This window comes from Cyrtonyx montezumae, unplaced genomic scaffold (genome assembly GCF_038088225.1).
Source record: "Cyrtonyx montezumae isolate F1298 unplaced genomic scaffold, pur_monq_1.0 scaffold_5, whole genome shotgun sequence".
Lineage (NCBI taxonomy): Eukaryota > Metazoa > Chordata > Aves > Galliformes > Odontophoridae > Cyrtonyx > Cyrtonyx montezumae.
In genome coordinates this window covers 8,173,082-8,190,964 of record NW_027072056.1, presented here as the reverse complement: position 1 = coordinate 8,190,964, position 17,883 = coordinate 8,173,082, and the positions used below count along the sequence as shown (strand labels likewise).

The following is a 17,883-nucleotide window of genomic DNA, read 5'->3' as shown; positions in this document are numbered from 1 at the left end:
AATCCAAGGTTGCTTCCAGCAGCCACCTTTCAAAATACCCTTGCCACTTACCAGACGTAATATAGAACAGCATGCTTCCTGTCTGCCTCTGCTTGTCTGTAACTGCTGGTGACCACTGCAGTACAGATTTCTAAATGTTCTCCAACAGAGATCTGCCAAATAATTCATCTCTCCTTATAAGCCCTTTGTTTTATTTATAAGTAATGTAACGTTTACCATCCATATGCCATAAATATGTTTCATAAATACTAGCTAGTTAATCCTCTCAACTCCTACAGCAATAAACAAGCAAGAATTTAAGGCACAGAGGAGTTAAATGTCAGCAGTTACACAATTAACCAGTATTTGGCTGGAATTAAAATTTAGTTTTTCTTAATTTAGACCTTTCTTGAATTACCAAGCATTCTCACTATTTACACAAATAGTGATGTAAAAGCTTGAATAAGTTAAATGTTTTGGAAAAACAGTTTGGGATCCTGGATGATTTGAGAAAACCCATCAATCCAATAAACTCCCCTTTCCCAGATAGACTCCTCAATCTTGTATCCCCATGTGAGCATCATTTGTGTCCATGTCAGAACAGAGGTGAACAACAGAAAACATTCTCTTTTTTCAGAAGGACTAACTGCTGCTTACGATGTAGTTTAGGGAGCCAGTATCAATACAATCAATATCTGCAGCACATGGAAATAAATACCCTGTATGCCACAATCTGTCAGACTCGGAATGGGCTAACGACCCAGGCATTTCCAAACACATTTCACCCATCATAGATTAATTGCACATTAAGATAGAGTGGGTGTATATGCCAAAGAGATAATGAGACTTCTGTCTTTCCCCAGAATCGGGGTCAAACCACACCTTTACAAAATTATGCATTCATAATAAATGGCAAATTAATAGATGGATAGTAAGCAGTTGACAACTGGAGGGGAAGTCTTGAGGGCAGAGAGAGTTTGTACCATATTTGTGTTTTTTCATAAAGACGTGCCCATACCGTACACACATTGTTCAATTAACAAGAACACCCTCTACAGTCACTTGAAAATTCCTCTTATCATCTTTGTTCTTTTCTTCTGCATGAAGTGAGGTGGAATTTTCCTCCACGGTTTCAGTGAACCCTGGCTGCAGCTTCTAAGAGGCTCATTATCTCTTCTATCACATCAGCTTCTGCTTTCAAGGCTTATTGTTTAGTTCTTAATATAAACTGAGAGTCTAAAATGCCTTCAAAACACCCAAGGTGCCTTTGCACTGAATAACCAGCAAATCATCATGTCTGCTGTGAGACCTGTTTTATGAAAAAACATACACTACTTGAACACTGGGATACTCAAAACCTTTGGAAGTACAATTACCTTAATTTCTTCCTTAGACTGAAAAAAAAAAAATAACCCACCAAAAAAAACCTTCATACTTTTTTTGTATTTAAATGAGTTATCATTTTAAATCTGTTATGAACTTGGTTTTATGTAAGATATGTTTCAGAAATGTGCAGTGCATTGTGTCCAGCAGGAGGACTCCAAACCAATACAGTTTTGCCAGTCAAATAATATCAACCAGTATGGACTAGGCTATGCAAATATAACCTTCCTAACAGGAACTTGACCTTACTCTCCTGGTTTCTGCTTTGGGCAGGAGCTTCTCACCAAGGAGCAACAATAAACTTACATAGGGAATTAACTACAAAGTATTCCCAAGGGAGTTTACTACTGAGATCTCATTGAAGTTCAATAGGATTATGGGGACTAATTCCTTGAAAGCCAATCAGAAATTCCCCATCTAAATAAGGATGCTGGTGTGTGTTAGCATACATATATGAATGTGCACATATATACAAGTTTGTTTATGTCTGTATATATGCACATCCGCACTCATATACAGCAATGAGCAGTCCCATACATGTACAAACAAGTGACATGACACCAGAGTGCTTTGAGCTTGACAGAAGGTATTCAAATTACGTTTAAGTGATGCCTTTTCTCTCAATTACTACTCTCAGCAGTTAGTTCTGTCAAACTAATAATACAGGTCTGAACAGTGAAATGATACAGTATCAGTATTAGCATATAAAATAAAGGTAAGTATAGGTTTCTCATGTCTTTAATTCTTCTCTGTTTTCTCTATTGGATAAATTTGCCAAACATTTCAATTTCTTTTTCAATGGTCTCTGTAGCATCATTGTTTTTGATGGGGGGAAAGAAGGTATATCTGTTTAAGATACAAGGAAGATTTACCCCTCTAGTTCAGTTTTTGGTTCCTAACAATATACAGTAAATATAACTACAGCAGACTATTTAGTAGTCCTGTAAGTATTACATGGCCTCTAGCTAAAGAGAGTCTAGCTGCCTTAACCAAACAAAAAAACTTGCTGTAAGAGCAGTTTGCAGGACAGTGATAAATCACAGTGTAATACAATCATGCACTGAGCTCAAAACAAATATAAGACTGGCACGAATATTATAGTACAAGTGGGAGTCTGTACAAGTCATTGATAAACATTGGTGCAAGTGCTTTAGACAAGACATTTAAAATAAATTTACACTTAAACATAGATTAAATTTATCAAAGTTTGATAAATTTTAGAGACAGTAAAAAAGTACAGAAAACATGAAAAAATAAAAAATCCAGCAAATTCATACAGTACAGTTTTACTACATTTATATTACAGAATGAAGACAGAAAAGGATACAAGGAATTAAAGGCAAAGAAAATTCTACTGGCCATAGCCAGTGGAATTTCACTGCCAATGAGAGATGCGCACACACAAATGCACGCACACACACAGAAAATAAAGACAAGAAAACAAGAAATCATCTACTGTAACAAATGACAGACACAGAGGTGAGGAACGTTTGGCATGTTGCAGCACATGAAGTCATTCCCGATTGGCTAACGATGGTACCTGGCTCGGCTGAAGATCACTGGCTTGCCGGAGCGGAGTAACGGACGGAGGAGGCACACCTGACGTGGACGCAGACCGACCTAATCTGCAACTTGCTTTAGGCTCTGGAAAAGAAAAGACAGTGAATGGGAAGCCGGTTACTGCTGCATTAACTGAAGCACGGTGCACCCAGGATTCCCTTGAAATGGAGGCTCCAGCCTTGGATTCTACTTAGTCTTGGGCATTTTGCTGGATCACGAAAAGTCGTGCTTTGGAGAAGGGGATTAGCATGGAATCCACTGCATGTCCCAACTTCTTCCCTTTCACTCTGGTGTTTCTGAAACTGAAGTATTAATTATAAAACAGCAAACAGCCGGGAAGCATATCAAGAAGACCTTGTTGCCCTCCTTTTAAGGAAACAGTATTTAAAAGCAGTGAGGATACTTTTGGACCTGGGGATTTGGAATGACACCAGAAGCTCTAGGAAATGTGATGGCAGTGACTTGACAGACAACGCAAGAAGAAAGGAGACAAATCAGAACTTGAACAGTGACGAATGCTGAACTCATCTCCCAGAACTGAGAAGATTACAGAAACTTTCAATTAGAAAAGAAAGTTTAATTCCGGAGAAAAACTGAACAGAATCTACATGGTTATTTCATTTTCCTTCTGTTGTACATGAAAGCAATTCTCAGAGGGCTCCCCACTGGTTTCCAGAGCAGGTTACTTCTGTTATCATACTGACATGAAGCTGATCATGCTGCTCAGGAGTCTTGGAAGGTTTGTGTCTGAGCTATGCTGACACCAGCGTGCTACCCAACAGTGTTCAGCATCCTACATCTTGTCCAGAAGAAACCATCTTTTTCTGAGAAAGAGTCTGCCTGTTTCTGCTTGAGGAAAGCTGTCGTCCCTATGCTTCCTGTTTATGACTGAGGAGATAAATCCTTGCAACCATGACTTTTGGATCAGATGAATGTGTTCATTCTCCTCACGTCTATAAGCCATTCTTCTAACCCTACACCTGTATTTTCTGTTTAGTGGGTAAATACTGAGACCAAGGACACTCACACTCAGCAGATATTCTTTCTACAATTGTGGACTCTCAATTTTGAGCAGAAATGATAGTGCTTTAACATGAATAACAAGTAACTATAACACCATGCCTCCTCACAATGGGTTGAAAGAATTCAATCTCATGTTTTCAAGAAGAAAGAAAAGATTTATGCCTTCTGCAATCCAGGTTTAGGCAGTTTGCCTTTGAAGACCATCATTTGCTTCTGTCTCTCTGAGACATATTTTCTCATGCCATATTTAAAGTGCTGCTTTGTCTCTGTGTGTTTCATATTAATATCTCTCTCCTATGTAGATCTGTAGGATCATCATTAGCCAGTGGTTGGGCCAGTGTCTGAAAGGAATAAAACTGTCCACCACTAGCGTGTCTTTAAGGTCACTAGGTGCAGGCTGGAAACTTGAGGGCAGCTGACAGGTCACAGCACATACCAGCAGTGTGCTGAAACGTGTCCTTCCAGTCTCACTGATGCTTTTTCATTGTTGTCTTAAATGCTTATCTTCATAGGAATTCAGAATTCAATAGAGTGTGGAGAAGAGCTATCCACTTAAGCTGAAGCACTTAGACCAGTGAAAGCATCTGTATGGGTGAATATTCATCAACTAAATATTAATAGGTTGGTTAACATCCAGCTGGCTGAGCAGCAAAAATATTTATGCTGTTTGACGAATGCATTATTCAGTTCACTCATTCCTAGTCAGTCTGTAAACACACCATGAGTCAACATGGCAATAAGCACACAGAAAGGAGCACAAAGATCTCCCCCATAACCTTACATTTTGTATATGATCTGTTGTTTTGCTTTTTTTTTTTTTTTTATTTGGGTAGTTATTTCAAGAGTTTGATTCTATTTTTGTTCTGATTTCACATCGTCTGTGTGCCAGATAGCTGGGTTTTTTTTTCAGTAATATAGAGGTAATAATGGGTCTCTCTTCCCCCCCTGGAACTTTTTGGGGGTTTCAAAGAGAGCAGGAAGAGAGCTTTTTTTGGTCATTATTCCCCTATTGCTAAGTAGAGGCTCTGTTTTTGCTGTGACAAGCAAAATGAGACGCTCTACATGTCAAAAACTCCATGGCATTGTTTGCCATTGCTTCTGAGTTTTTTTTTTTTACTTTGGAAAAGCAGAGAGAAGTGTCATAATTTCCTATTTGGATACACGTGCAACAGTAAGAGATTACCATTTCCTTGCCAAAGAGATTCCTTTTATCTGGCATCAAAGAAATAAAATCTATCACATACAGATGAAGGATTACTTCCTTTATCTCCCTGTAATATATTTTAGTGTATGAAGGAAACTATTGCAATCTCCATGGTGATCTTCATCAAGAGCAGTTTCTGAGACTGTTCTATCTAGATACATATTTTTTTTTCAGTTCAAGAAGTTAGGTTATGCAGTGAAAGGGAAATGGTTTCTTTAATTGCCATTCCACAGGTCTCTCTGGGAATATGTTTAGACCAAATAAATACTTTATTCTACTCTAATTAGTGCTCTGAGTAATGTCTTCCCACTGTACACTTCTATAGAAAAAAATCCTTAAACACTGTGTATCACTAGCAGTGATGCCCACCTCACTATTTTGTATTCTGCAGCATTAGTTAATTTTCAACTGGACATTAAGGTACCAAATTTAACTGGTTTTTGAATACAATGCTCACTTCAAATCACTTCTACTTTAGGCTGTTTAAAAAACAGAAAGAGGTTTTCTTAAGTCATTTTGTCCACTGTCCAGTCACTTGCAGTATCTTCAGCTCTTTGTGCGCTTTAAATGGCCAGTTCAGCTTGTCTGCAAGGTCTGCATATCAATACAGATCCTGATTCTGGAATGAAAATGAGTTTTAGTATTTCCTGCTGAGAATGTCGAAGGTGGAACATATCTGCCAACACATCCCAGGCACGGTGTCTAGCATTTGGTTTGTGTATATCATGTGGACAGTACTCTCACAGGTCGCTCTTCACAGCTGAAATGAGCAGTCCTGAGAACACGTGAGAAGTCCCTTCTGTGACTGCAGTACACAGTGTGGAGCAGGGCACAGTTTAACAGTCAGCCTGATGAGCATGTGGGGAAGGATGTGCTCTGCAGACATCTGTACTCTGTGGTGGACCCATTTGTTCAGGTTCCACAACAGTGGAAGCTAAAGCACATATGGTTCCACACTGATAAATCTGGTGTGGCACCTCAGCTCTGTGCTGTACTTCACTTCACTGTGAGGATGTATCTTCTGGTTCTAAAGCAAAATGCCCTGAAAGAGTTCCACAGACTCCACTCTGAACACAAACCCTGCTCTGCATTCACAACTAGGGGCCTTCTGCCATTGCTGTAAAGTCACTCAATGCTGACAAGGGCTAGAAGCCTGCTGCCAAGGTAGGGAACTCATGAGCATATGTCTAAGTGCTTTACTGGACTGGAGCCAAGGATGCAGTGCACTTCAGCAACCATTAAAGATGCTCGTTGCAATGAGTGGGCAGCACAAAGATTGAATTCAGCAGATTATTCAGGCCAGCTACCTAGCTGCTCTGTAGGTTTTATTTTGTTAGGTTATGCACGAAAGATTCAACTGCTTTATCTCACTGAAGAAACCTCTGTGGTATTATTCTGCACAGCTTCAAATGACAGTTCCCTCAGACTGTGCCATTTTATGAAGAAAACACTGCTAAGAGCCAGGTCTAGGAGCCAGGTGCTGAGGCAGCACAGTGCTAGTAGTGGGTGCCTGATCAGCTGGCCGTGTGACAGCCCTAGGTCATGTCCCCTTATATGTCACCCACAGCAGCCACGAGACACACAGCAATCCCAATGGTAGGGAATGAGCAAATGTGGCCTGTTGCACTGGGAACAGCATTACCGGAATCTCATGTTTAAAGCTGAGTCCTGATACTGCCAGCAAGCAGACACAACATCAAGGGTAACCATTTTAGGAGAAAATACCTAACACAGAAATACAGACTTTCTAGTAACAAATATGGCTGTCTAAAATTGTGTACTTAATTCTTTAAGAACTCACATAAATGGCCTGTTTTCCAAAATCTCAACAAACTGCTGTCATCTTAGCTGAAGATGCAGAAGCTTGGCTGGTTGCATTTGGGGCAGAGAGAGTTGCTGGATTTCACTAAGCAAAGCAGAATGCTGAGAAGAGACAAGATTTTATGGAAATATTTTCTATCAGTTTTATACCAATGTGTTATGGCTTTCTATATTCTTCGGAAATACAACAGCTCTGAACAGTTTTTATTTTTGGATCTTAACGGGAAGAGTTCTTTTATTCATCCAAGGAAGACTCCATTCTGCCTATCCTAATCTTAATTCAAAAAAATACTCTGGCTGTCACTTACATTGGAGAAGCTTCTTATCCTGTCACAGTCTCTTCTTTGCACATGAAAAGAGAAATATTGCTTATTTGCTACAGCTGCCAAGAAGCACGTTTTGAATTAAACAGGGCAATGTGACAGGCTGAGAGTAATCACATGCAAAAAAAGAAAAGAAAAATAAAGAAGAAAAAGAAAACATGCATATTGGAATAATAAATCCTGTTATCATCATAGTGGCCTGGCTGCGTTGGTCTGCTAAAAAAGAAGAGTAAGCTGAAATATAATTTGAAATTATGAAACCTTAAAAGTGAAATAAACTATATATTATTCTTTCACTTACAGAAAATATTCAGGGCTTCATGTGCAGAAGCCACTCAGTGCCAAAATAGCACAGCAACACATCAAACTTTCACGAAGGAAGCACTGAACCCATGCAACTCAGTGTTGCCAGGTACTAAGAGGCCAAAAGCTTAGCAGTACTCAAAACCAAACAAGATGAGAAAAAAACACATCTGCATTAGATGGGGTATGTTTTAAATTAGGATTTGTTCTGAACCATCGTGTTTAAGGTCCATGTCAACAGCTGAGGCAATGAGGTAAGAAATAAACAATGGCAATGCTTTTTCCTTTAGCAGTTCTTTCTGTTTTTCTCTGAAGCTTCTGGCACTGGTAGCCATCAGTCTTAGGGCCCGGGACCAAAAGGACAATTTAGCAACCACGTTGTTCCACATGGCTGTAATGCTGCCACTGTGCACAGCAGTGTGTGTGTCTGCAGTCAGGCTCTGTGATGAGGTGGAGAAGCACACCAGAGATCACACACCTGGCTCATGGCACAGTGGCTTGGTCCCCTCAGTGCACAGTGCCCAGTACTGCTCCAGTCACTGCCTGGGCACAGCTTGTGTGCTAAGAACATGGATAACCAGTGTAGGTAAGCTCTGAAAGCACTGTGTCCTTGCCTGGACTCCTTGGGCTGGCTACCCCATACTGTACACTTCTAGCATCACTTCTAATTGTCTATGCTTGGAGAATCCTTGAGGATTTAGTAATACTGATATTGCCTGAGAAGAGCAATTAGAGTTTGGTGGGAGTACTGAGTCTGGGAGTCTTCTCTGAGTGAAGTAGCCCTACCCAGTATGAAGTGTTGCTGTGCCCCTGCTCCCTTCTTGTACCAATAAATGTGACTTGCACCTTGGGCTTTGCAAGAATCTCTTCATTCCCTAACAGCATGAACTTAACTATTCATTACTTCTGCAAATCCACACAATAATAACCAGTAATTCCAATGAAGGGCAGATATTTACTCCCTTCATGATTATCTGCAGCGTTTTCAGCTTGAATACAAAATGAACTGCCTGAATGACAAGCTAATGGTAATTCAAAAACAGTGTGCAAGTGAATAGCCTCTATGAGATACAAAAGGCAGTGCAATGCCTGTCTGTAGCAGCAGGTGGCAATGCAAAATACTGCTTCGTAGATGCAGTTAGAAAAAAAGAGGCAACATTCCAGAAAATACTCTGCAAAGCTCCTGGAGTGAAGTTATCACAAACCTTCTGTTTCACAGATCTCATCTGGCTGTTTGCTAGAATTGCAATGACTTTCTTAAAGGGCAGCATGTCCCCAAAGCACTTACAGTGCTTTCCAAACAATAGGACGACAAGAAACAAAAATTTGCCTTTACAAGGTGTGGGGCAGATGAGAGAAAATCAGCCATTATGTTCAGTGATACCCTTGTGCTTCCAACAGGCTGTGCTCATTCAAACAGGTTGACCAAGATTTCAAGATCTGTTTTGGAGATGGCTCATTTCCCTGCAGACCTTACCAGCAGGTGCAGAGAATCCACAAATACTCATTTAGACTCTCTCCAGTTCCTCAGCTGAGCTGTCTATTGAACACACATGAAAAGTCCTTTCAGATCATTTTTGTTTCACCACAGAGCAATTCAACCTCATTTTCTTCATTTCAGCAGTGCCTTAACAAGTGCCTGGACCACTGCAACCTAGCAGGTAGGCAGGAAACTGTGGTACTGCGGTCTTTAAAGTACACAACTACACAAAAAAATAGGCCCTTTTTTCTTCTATCTGTGCTGTTGGAAAGAGAACAGTGATGATGACGACAATAGTGGGGATTGCCCTGATTTTATCTGATCCTGTGGTACATCTAAATTCCAAATTCCTAGCACAGCTAAAACCAGGACACACAGAAACACTTTCTCGTTGATTCCAGAAAGCATTTGTACCCATACAGATGTACAGAATCTCTTTTCTTGCATTCTGTTACACTTCTAATTTAATTTCAAGGAATGAACTGTTATAGTTTATGTATCAGTACATTGACGAGAACTATACAGAGCGTTTGGAATGCAATGCTTCACCGATTAAAGGTAAGCTACGTTGCTCAGGCAACAGCTAGAGACACAGGAAAAATATTCGTGGCAGATGAGAGGCAATATTCATCAAATTCATCAAATGAAATGTCATAAAAACTGTGGGGAGGGGAAAATCATGATCAGCTCACAAATTTTCATCACAAAAGAGGAGTCAATTCAGCCAATAAATATTTCTGTTACATTTATTACCATGAGTCTTTGAAAGTCTTAGTTATGCAGCAGAAAGTCACAGTAAACTAATTCAAGGCATGATTCAACAACTTACAGTTTGCAGATGCCAGATCAAGATTGAGGCCAAAATGTTTTGTCTGCTTTTGGAGATCAACCAAGTCTTTAAAATAAAACTTATGTAGAAAGGCTGAGCAGAAGTGCTATGTTTTGCTAAGAACTCACTTTTAAATTTTCCTTTCCCTTCTGTTCTGCTTCATAGTGTCATCCAGCAGAACAGAAAATGCTGCTACACACCTTTGGTTTAGTTATGAGATGTCCTGATATTTTGATGTGGTACTTGTAACCCAGTCTCTTACCTGCTTCAGCACTGATGATGCTATAATACACTGGGACAATTCTTAACAAAGAAATTCTTAACAAAGCTATGAGCTAACCTGGAAAATTTCTAGCTACCAGTATGCTTTATGAGAACAGAAGAGTAAAGAAGATAAAATAACCTGTGATGGAGTCATGACATTTGCAGAAGTCTTTTCTGCTCCTGCAGGCAGGACTGTCTGGGGAGCATACTGCAGCAAGAAAAGCAGGACTACACAGCTGGTGAAAATGCTACCTCATATCAGTAAAAGCTGCTCAAGTTACCTACTGAGATTCTGGTGTAATTTCCAGCAAGGAAGGGAAAATGAGAGTTCCATTATCTCACAGGAAAGCAGTGCCCTGGGTGAGGGCTGGGTACCTCTTCTGTCAGCAGTGTAAAGACTGATGACTGCCACTGAAAGCCCAGCAGACCACTCCTGAAGGAATAATTTCTTGTTTGAGTAGCCTTCATGGCCTCATTTTTACTGAAGCCAGAAGGCTTTAGTACTATACATGGCAAGTATTTTTGAAGTGGGTATTTTTCACAGTCCAAGCAATAAGCAATGAAGTTATTATTCTAAGGGAACTGTCAAATCTCAAAAAGTGACAATGCAGTCCTTGTCCAAGAGCTATACGTATCGATTTAGATGTACACTCATTTAGCAGTTGTGCTTGTCTTAGACAATTTATAGAATGAGATGCACTGTTTTGCACAGCTTATGGCAATTCACTATATTACATATATGAAATATGATTGATAAAATGGATAGATATGAATTTGAGACTTTTGAAATCCATTGTCACTTTTCTAGACATTTATGAATAGGTATAAAAAAAGGCTGCTGAGTCCACTCACTTAGCATATCAAGAAGACAGCCATGTTTCTGTAAAGTACATTTTTGTTACTGTTATGTGACATCTCAATTTATCAACTCTCTGAGTTGTCATCTGGGGATTGAGAAGGGCTTTTGTTACAGCATCCTTCTTCAATGTCAAACAGAATTTTTCTTCTTTTAAAATAGCTGAATGGCAAATGTACATGTTTATATTTCCTGCCACCATCCCAATCCTAAGTAGAGTACAACAAGTACCCAAGTAGATAGCACAACACTTACTACTGCAGTAGCTAATGGGCATATTCTAGAAGAAATCTGGAAGTCTGAAGAATCCAGATGCTTACTTACCTCTCTAGAGATCCCTCAGCTCATAAGGAGATTAGTGAGACCTTCCCTGCTCTGCTGTTTCACATACCTGAGCTGTTGCTTCCAGCCAACATGGTTGGGCTGACAGAGGATCTCCCTAGCCTGCTGGAGACCACGGGTGGGCCCGGCGTTCCATCCCATTCCTGAGCTTTCCCTGGCTCCCTGGAAGAAGCTGTCCCATGATGGCCTCCCCTCTCTTTGTTTTCCAGCTTTGGTAGTGGTTCAGTGCTGTGACTTCTGATCTTCAGTTCGTCCAGTGGTTCTACAAAAATACAAAATGTTCGTTTCATTATGGAGTGCCTGCTAATTTCCCATGCTATCTAACAATCCTTTGTTCAATATTATAATTGCAGTCTACCAACCATCCACCTGCCAGGGGCGATTTATATCATTACTTTTACCATTTAGGCCAAAAATCTATAGTTTATGTTGGTTTCAACACACTTTTAAATTAAAGCAATACACAGTGTAGGAGACAAGTAGAATGTGACTTTTCTCTTTGAGCTTTTATATGCCAGGAAAATATTTCTGAAAATGATATCCTATCAAAACCTGTTTTTATTAACAATTTGGGAAAATCATTCAATTCTTTTCAGATGTCGTTTCTTAGTGAACAAGTTCTTCTCCAGGCATTTTCTAAGGAAGTTGCCTCCTAAGGCAGTACTGTACAAGCAACGTATGTGCACTCCTTCATAAGCACTAGTACAAAGTACACAATCCACAAACTGTCCTGTGCTAGTATTTCAGGCGTGCCCAACACTGTAACCTAGGGAATAAAATGTCACTTGGTTGAAAAATCCTTGAAATCGTAAAAATGACTTTCTGCTTGAAATACCATGAGTGAATACAAGGAGAAAAAATTCAAAAAACAATGGAATGTTTTTTCAAGTGAAGCAGTACTGTCTGGTTTCTTCATGGCTGCTGATTTTCTGTTTCTTTCTTGAGACCCTCAATTCTTTTCTTGTGGGTTGAGCAATGCAGTGGAGAAACAATTAATTCCTGATCTATCCCATCTGTAGCAGTGAAAGTTCCAAAAGAAAAACTATGCACAGAAGAAACATTAGATCACCAAGTCATAACAGATAAGTATTGCATTAGTTATTGAAGGTCTGCTTAACTGTTTAATTCCTTTTACTATAAAACATTAGTATGAGTTGAGGATTTTATACGTCATATATAAACCCAAAGACTTCCTTACATGATACACTCAGTTCTATTCATCCACGTTTATAAATCTAACCCTTGATGTACCTTTATTTCAGTATGTATCTACAATCTCGGAATTTACAACTGATAAAGATAGAAGAACTTCCCTTGAGCCTTGTCTCAAAATCTTTTTATGGCTACAGAAGGCATTATTCTAAGACTGGGGAAAATCAAGTGGAGGGAAAATGCCAGAAGCCATTCACAAGCAAGAGGTGCCAACAGGCCCCAAGGGATACATGCCTCTCCAGTACTGGACCAGTTACTGTCTGTAACACAGCTCTGTGATAGCATAAAGGGGCTTTCCAACACAAAGAGTCTTGTCCAAATTGTAACTAGATTTTAACTGTTTTAGTTACCAACAAAAATACTCTCATATTGTTATGAACCTTTATCAAAAATAATGATGCACTTTTTCACATGAAAGATGCATGCATTCTCGATTTTTTTCTTTTTATCAATAAAACACACTTTTCTTCGGTGCCGTGCATGTGGGAAAAGGAGACACCAGAACAGTTTCAAAATATTTTGGAACTGCACACAACCATCTCCTCACCAATACACGACTCCATCTAGCCTGCATGCCATCCAGCAAAACTAAGAGAAAGCTGAAAGAATAGAAGATGCTTTCAAAAATACTGAATCTGGCCTTAAACATACCCACCAGCTCAGAGCATCATTCAACAGAAACAATTTACTATGTCACTCAGCTGAAACTGAGTACGCTGTGAGTACCTCAGTGAAAACCTTCCCTGTGTGCTTCCCATTGACACTACTTGAGCACCAGCCCTTGAAATCTCACGTGCTCGTGCAGCCAGCCCTTAGCTACAATGGAAACACTCAGGTTGAGTGTGGAGCTAAGGATGCGTCCACTTCAGCTTACTCAACAAGAGAAGCATTTGTACTCGGTGCTTGATAAAAATGATTTGTGCATGCTTAGCTTTATTATCAGCTGAATCAAAGTACAGCAGTTCTCTGCAAACAGCTGCAAAGTATGGCAGTACTCAGGCTAAATAAAGAGTTGGCTTATAGTCTGTTTCTTTATAAGGTGCAGAAAATCAGTCTTTAGCTGGCTGTCTAGACTTCGTAAATTTAAATTCTTTAAGGGATTTTCAGTTTTCAGTTTATCTGAAAAGTAATATATTCTAAAAATGAAAAAGCGGATTTAATCAGATTATAATGTCAAGCAACGCGTCACTGAGCCTGAATCATTATTATTTGGTGATCATTATCAATAACACTGATACACACAGCCTGTCAGTGTTTTATAACATATTTTCTGTAACATTACTTTCCTGCTCGCTTCAGAGTATATTAAAAAATTTCAAAAATTGTAATGTTTCCCTTTTACGCAAATCATTTGTGGGTGATTTTACAAGAATTTCAGCTTCCTCAATAATTGTCAGTGGAAATCACACTTCGAACTCAATAAAAAATCCCAGTGCTAGTTCTCACTCGATTAAAACAGTATTTCTCTTCCATCACGCCTGTGGCAGCTCCAGGAATGCAAAAAGCTCCCCTCCAGGTCATGGAGCAACACTGGGACCTCTGGGTGACTCTCCCCATCACTTGGCTGCTTGGGTGTTTCCATGCTGTTGACAACTCCACGCTGCAGAAGCAGTCCTACAGAGCAAGCTCGGTGGCACAGATTACTATTTCTCATAAGAACATGTTCATTATACTTTTGCTCATGCTGAAGGTGCGAGGCACTGGCGGAAAGCAGAGCATGGATGTAGCCCCTGGCTGTTGTGACCTTATCACAGTCTGAAATGAAACTCATACATTTTCAAAGGATCAACCCTCTAACATAACTACAAGACTTAAAAGGCCACTTTCTCCACATTGCTTCCTTACTACAAACACAAACTCTAACCAGTCCCATACACACTTGTATTCTGGAAGATAACTGCAGCTGCCACACAACTTTTTATTTTATTTATTTTTTATTCTAAAAGCGCAGCAACACAGATGGGATGGAAGTTACTTCATGCTGTTAAAAGCCTTAATTTGGAGTTAGGAGATATTGAAGCTTGGTGTTATGATGGGAATTCACGTGTCATATGATGGCCACAGGCAAATCTTTTTACAGTCAAGTGCTGTATTTTGAAAGCTGAAATTATTATGGAAAGCATCTTTATTGTTCAATAATTCGTAAGCCGAAATGGTACATAAAAATGTAAATTTCAAGAAATAATTCACTGCTTTAAATATTTATGGATACAGTTGGTTGAACTGCCATAAAGGCATTCACATGTTTCAAGCATTTCCAGGTGTCACTGTATTTCAATATTCATAGACATGCATTTTCCTTATTTATTTCACCTAAGTCTCAGGCTTTTCAACTTCAAGAATAAGATGGTGACTAACGTTATGTACAAGAACATATTTTATTTATTATTGATGTGCACCATTTCCCCTTTATGAAAGATCCCCTAATAGCTGCCACACCTGGCAATGCTGGTGTGTGAGCTGCGGGACTGAAAGTCTCATAAATGATAAAGAAAGGGAGAAACAAATCTGTGTTAATCAGCTGTAACTTAGACCAAAACAAACTAAAAAAGCGCAGCTAAGGAAAAACATCTTACCTGAGAAGCAATCATTCAAATGAATATACTCTCTGTGGCCAGTCTGCCACTAAGCTCTTATACACAAATTAATTGCGGGTCCTGATGGCCTCTAAGCACAGTGCTGGGTAATAAACAGCAGAACCTGCATTACTGTTCGGGGCTTTTGTGGGGGAAAGGAAGGAGAGAATTGTCTTAAGAAACTTTAAACGAGGGTTGCTGTCTGCCATCTTTGTCAGTTGTGAGATGAAATGTATAAGCTATTCATCCATGCATTATTCATTTATTCTTTTTCTGTGTGTTTGTTATAAACCTAAATAAATAATACATCACTCCAGGCAGAACTCATATAGCTTGGGAAGTAAATGGTATTGCTCACAAGGCCTACAATTCAGCACATGCAAACAAGGACGATCACTAGGGATGGGAGTAGATGCAGGGACTGAGAAGTCCCAGACATCCCCAGCTCATCTCACTTCACAACCTACAGGGTGACATGACCTGCCTGGGGAGCATCCCCAAGGCCACAGTTGGCCATAGCAGGGATGGAGATGTGGGATTAGGCTGTAACCAGCATGTTCTCAATGACTGGAGCCACCAGAGAAATGTTTCAGGCTTCTACCCCTCTCCTTGTTTCATCCCCCAGCTCCTGCCACAGGGAAATAGCCACCATGGCTCCAGCAGTGCCCCATGTAGCACAGCCAGCGTGACAGCAGGACCTGCCCATCTGCTGTGGACATGGTGCGCTGAGCAGTGCTAAGGCCTTGAGGAAATCCCAGTGTTGCAGTTCATTCTTTCTACACATCAGGAACTTCTATTTACCTGCATTACTCATTTAAAAATAGGTTCTGCCTTTTAATAATTTTCTTGATGTGTGGTTGTCTGAGCAGTACAGTTGTAAATCTATCACAACCTCTGGCAAAGAAAACAAACAGCTATTAACACCACACATAAGGAACATGGGCGATGCTCAGTGCATAAGCCATTAAAAAAACAACAACAACAACAACAACAAAAAACAACCAGGAGTATATTATTATACAGTCAATGAAAGACATTTCCTCATCTTTATTAACTACAGTGGTTTGCCTATTCTGACTTCATCTGCTTGCTAATTAGGCAGAAGTTTGCTTTGCATATCAATTTTTAATACCCCTTTTTACAGTTAAGTGAGAGTTGCAGCAGCCAGCTTGTTCAATTAAAAGCAGCTCTGACCTAGTTCCATGCAAAATCAATAGAAAGCCTGAAAGAGTCTCACAAACCATCTAACATTTAAGGAGACATGGCTGAAATGTGTCCCAGAGCTTACTGAGCACACGCTCCTGTGAGAAGTGTGGCTTTTGTTTTTACACAGTGAAATACAAATGAGAGCACATCTGGCTGGCACAGACCTGCACAGATCAGCCCTGCCTGCTGCGGGCCTCAAAGGGAGGGAAGGAGACTTGGCTGATACTCTGTGACTATCCCAGGGCTGGGAAGTGGGCAATCCTGGTTAGAACTAGAAGATAAGAAGAGACAAAGCCCACACTGCAAATAACTGGAGACTGGTAAAAGAAGGACTAGATTTAGGAGAAAATGTCACCCAAAGCTTTGGAATGCAAAACATAAAATATTACAGTTTAAATACAAAAAGGAGATTTGGAAAAGCATTAAAGTGTTACTAAGGGAGACAGAGATACTCTCACACATTAAGTATATTCAGTAAACGAACTGCTTCCCATTAAGTCCCAGGATTTTCTGAAAAACAGTTAGGGAAGCAAGTAGTCATAGAATTGTTAAGGCTGGAAAAGACCAGCTGCCAGCCCAGCCCCACCATGCCCACGAAGCCCTGTCCTCAGTGCCATTTTTCAATTATACAATTCATATTTCTTGAAACCTCCAGGGAAGGTGACTCCAGCACCTCCCTGGGCAGCCTGTGCCAGTGCCTCACCAGTCTTCCCAAGAATAGTTATTCCTAATACCCAACCTAAATCTCCATTGCTGTAACTTGAGGGTATGCCCTCTTGTCCTAATATTTGATGAAAATTAAGACTACCAGAATCTAGTTTAAAAAAAAAAACAAACAGCAACAATCCTTTAAGTTTCAATAAGTAGCATTATCTGCCACTTAAAAGATGAAGTTTTAGAAGTTCTTAAATTTTAAGACATACATTTAACATTGATGTCATACAGTAAGAGGAGAAATCCTCTCATGATTTAATCAGTCATCTTTGTGATTTAATAAAATACAGGAAAACCTGTTTTTAATAGTACATAATGGGAGTCATTTAAGCGGGTTTTACTTTGCCACACATTATAGAAGTAATGACAATATAATGCCTCCTGTTTCCAATGGGGTTATCACTACGGTTTGTTCTGAACCTGCCTTTGATCGGTCATGTGTGCCTATTCTGATTCCGTTCACGTCCACCTTACTCCTTTAACTAAGAAGGCAGTATCTGGAGTATACACATTGTTTTACAACTGTGTTACCAAGACAATTAAAAATCAATGTCAGCTCACCTGGGGACAGCACAGGAATGGGAAAGCGCTGGCGGGGAGAAGGCTGAGGCACTGCACAGCTCTTCTGCCTCAGCTCTACGGACATCGCCTCCCCGCACTGTGTCAGTAGAAGCGCTGCCAGCGGCTCGAGCTCATCGCTCCATTCCCCTCTGCTCAGCCCCACTGAGACCCAGCGTCCAGGTCTGGGCTCCTCATTACACCAGAGACCTGGGCACGCTGCAGAGAGCCCAAAGAACAGCAGCCAAGC

General features: G+C 40.1%; 1 protein-coding gene across 1 annotated transcript in view; it reads right to left on the bottom strand.

Moving 5' to 3' along the window:
* Positions 1–17,883, bottom strand: part of NYAP2 (neuronal tyrosine-phosphorylated phosphoinositide-3-kinase adaptor 2) — a 117,661-nt gene that overhangs the window by 18,368 nt on the left and 81,410 nt on the right. The window contains exons 5-6 of the mRNA XM_065748218.1: positions 11,417–11,629; positions 2,903–3,006 (exon numbers count right to left, since the gene is read on the bottom strand). Coding sequence (XP_065604290.1) covers positions 2,903–3,006; positions 11,417–11,629 — 317 coding nt within the window. The remainder of the gene's footprint in view (positions 1–2,902; positions 3,007–11,416; positions 11,630–17,883) is intronic.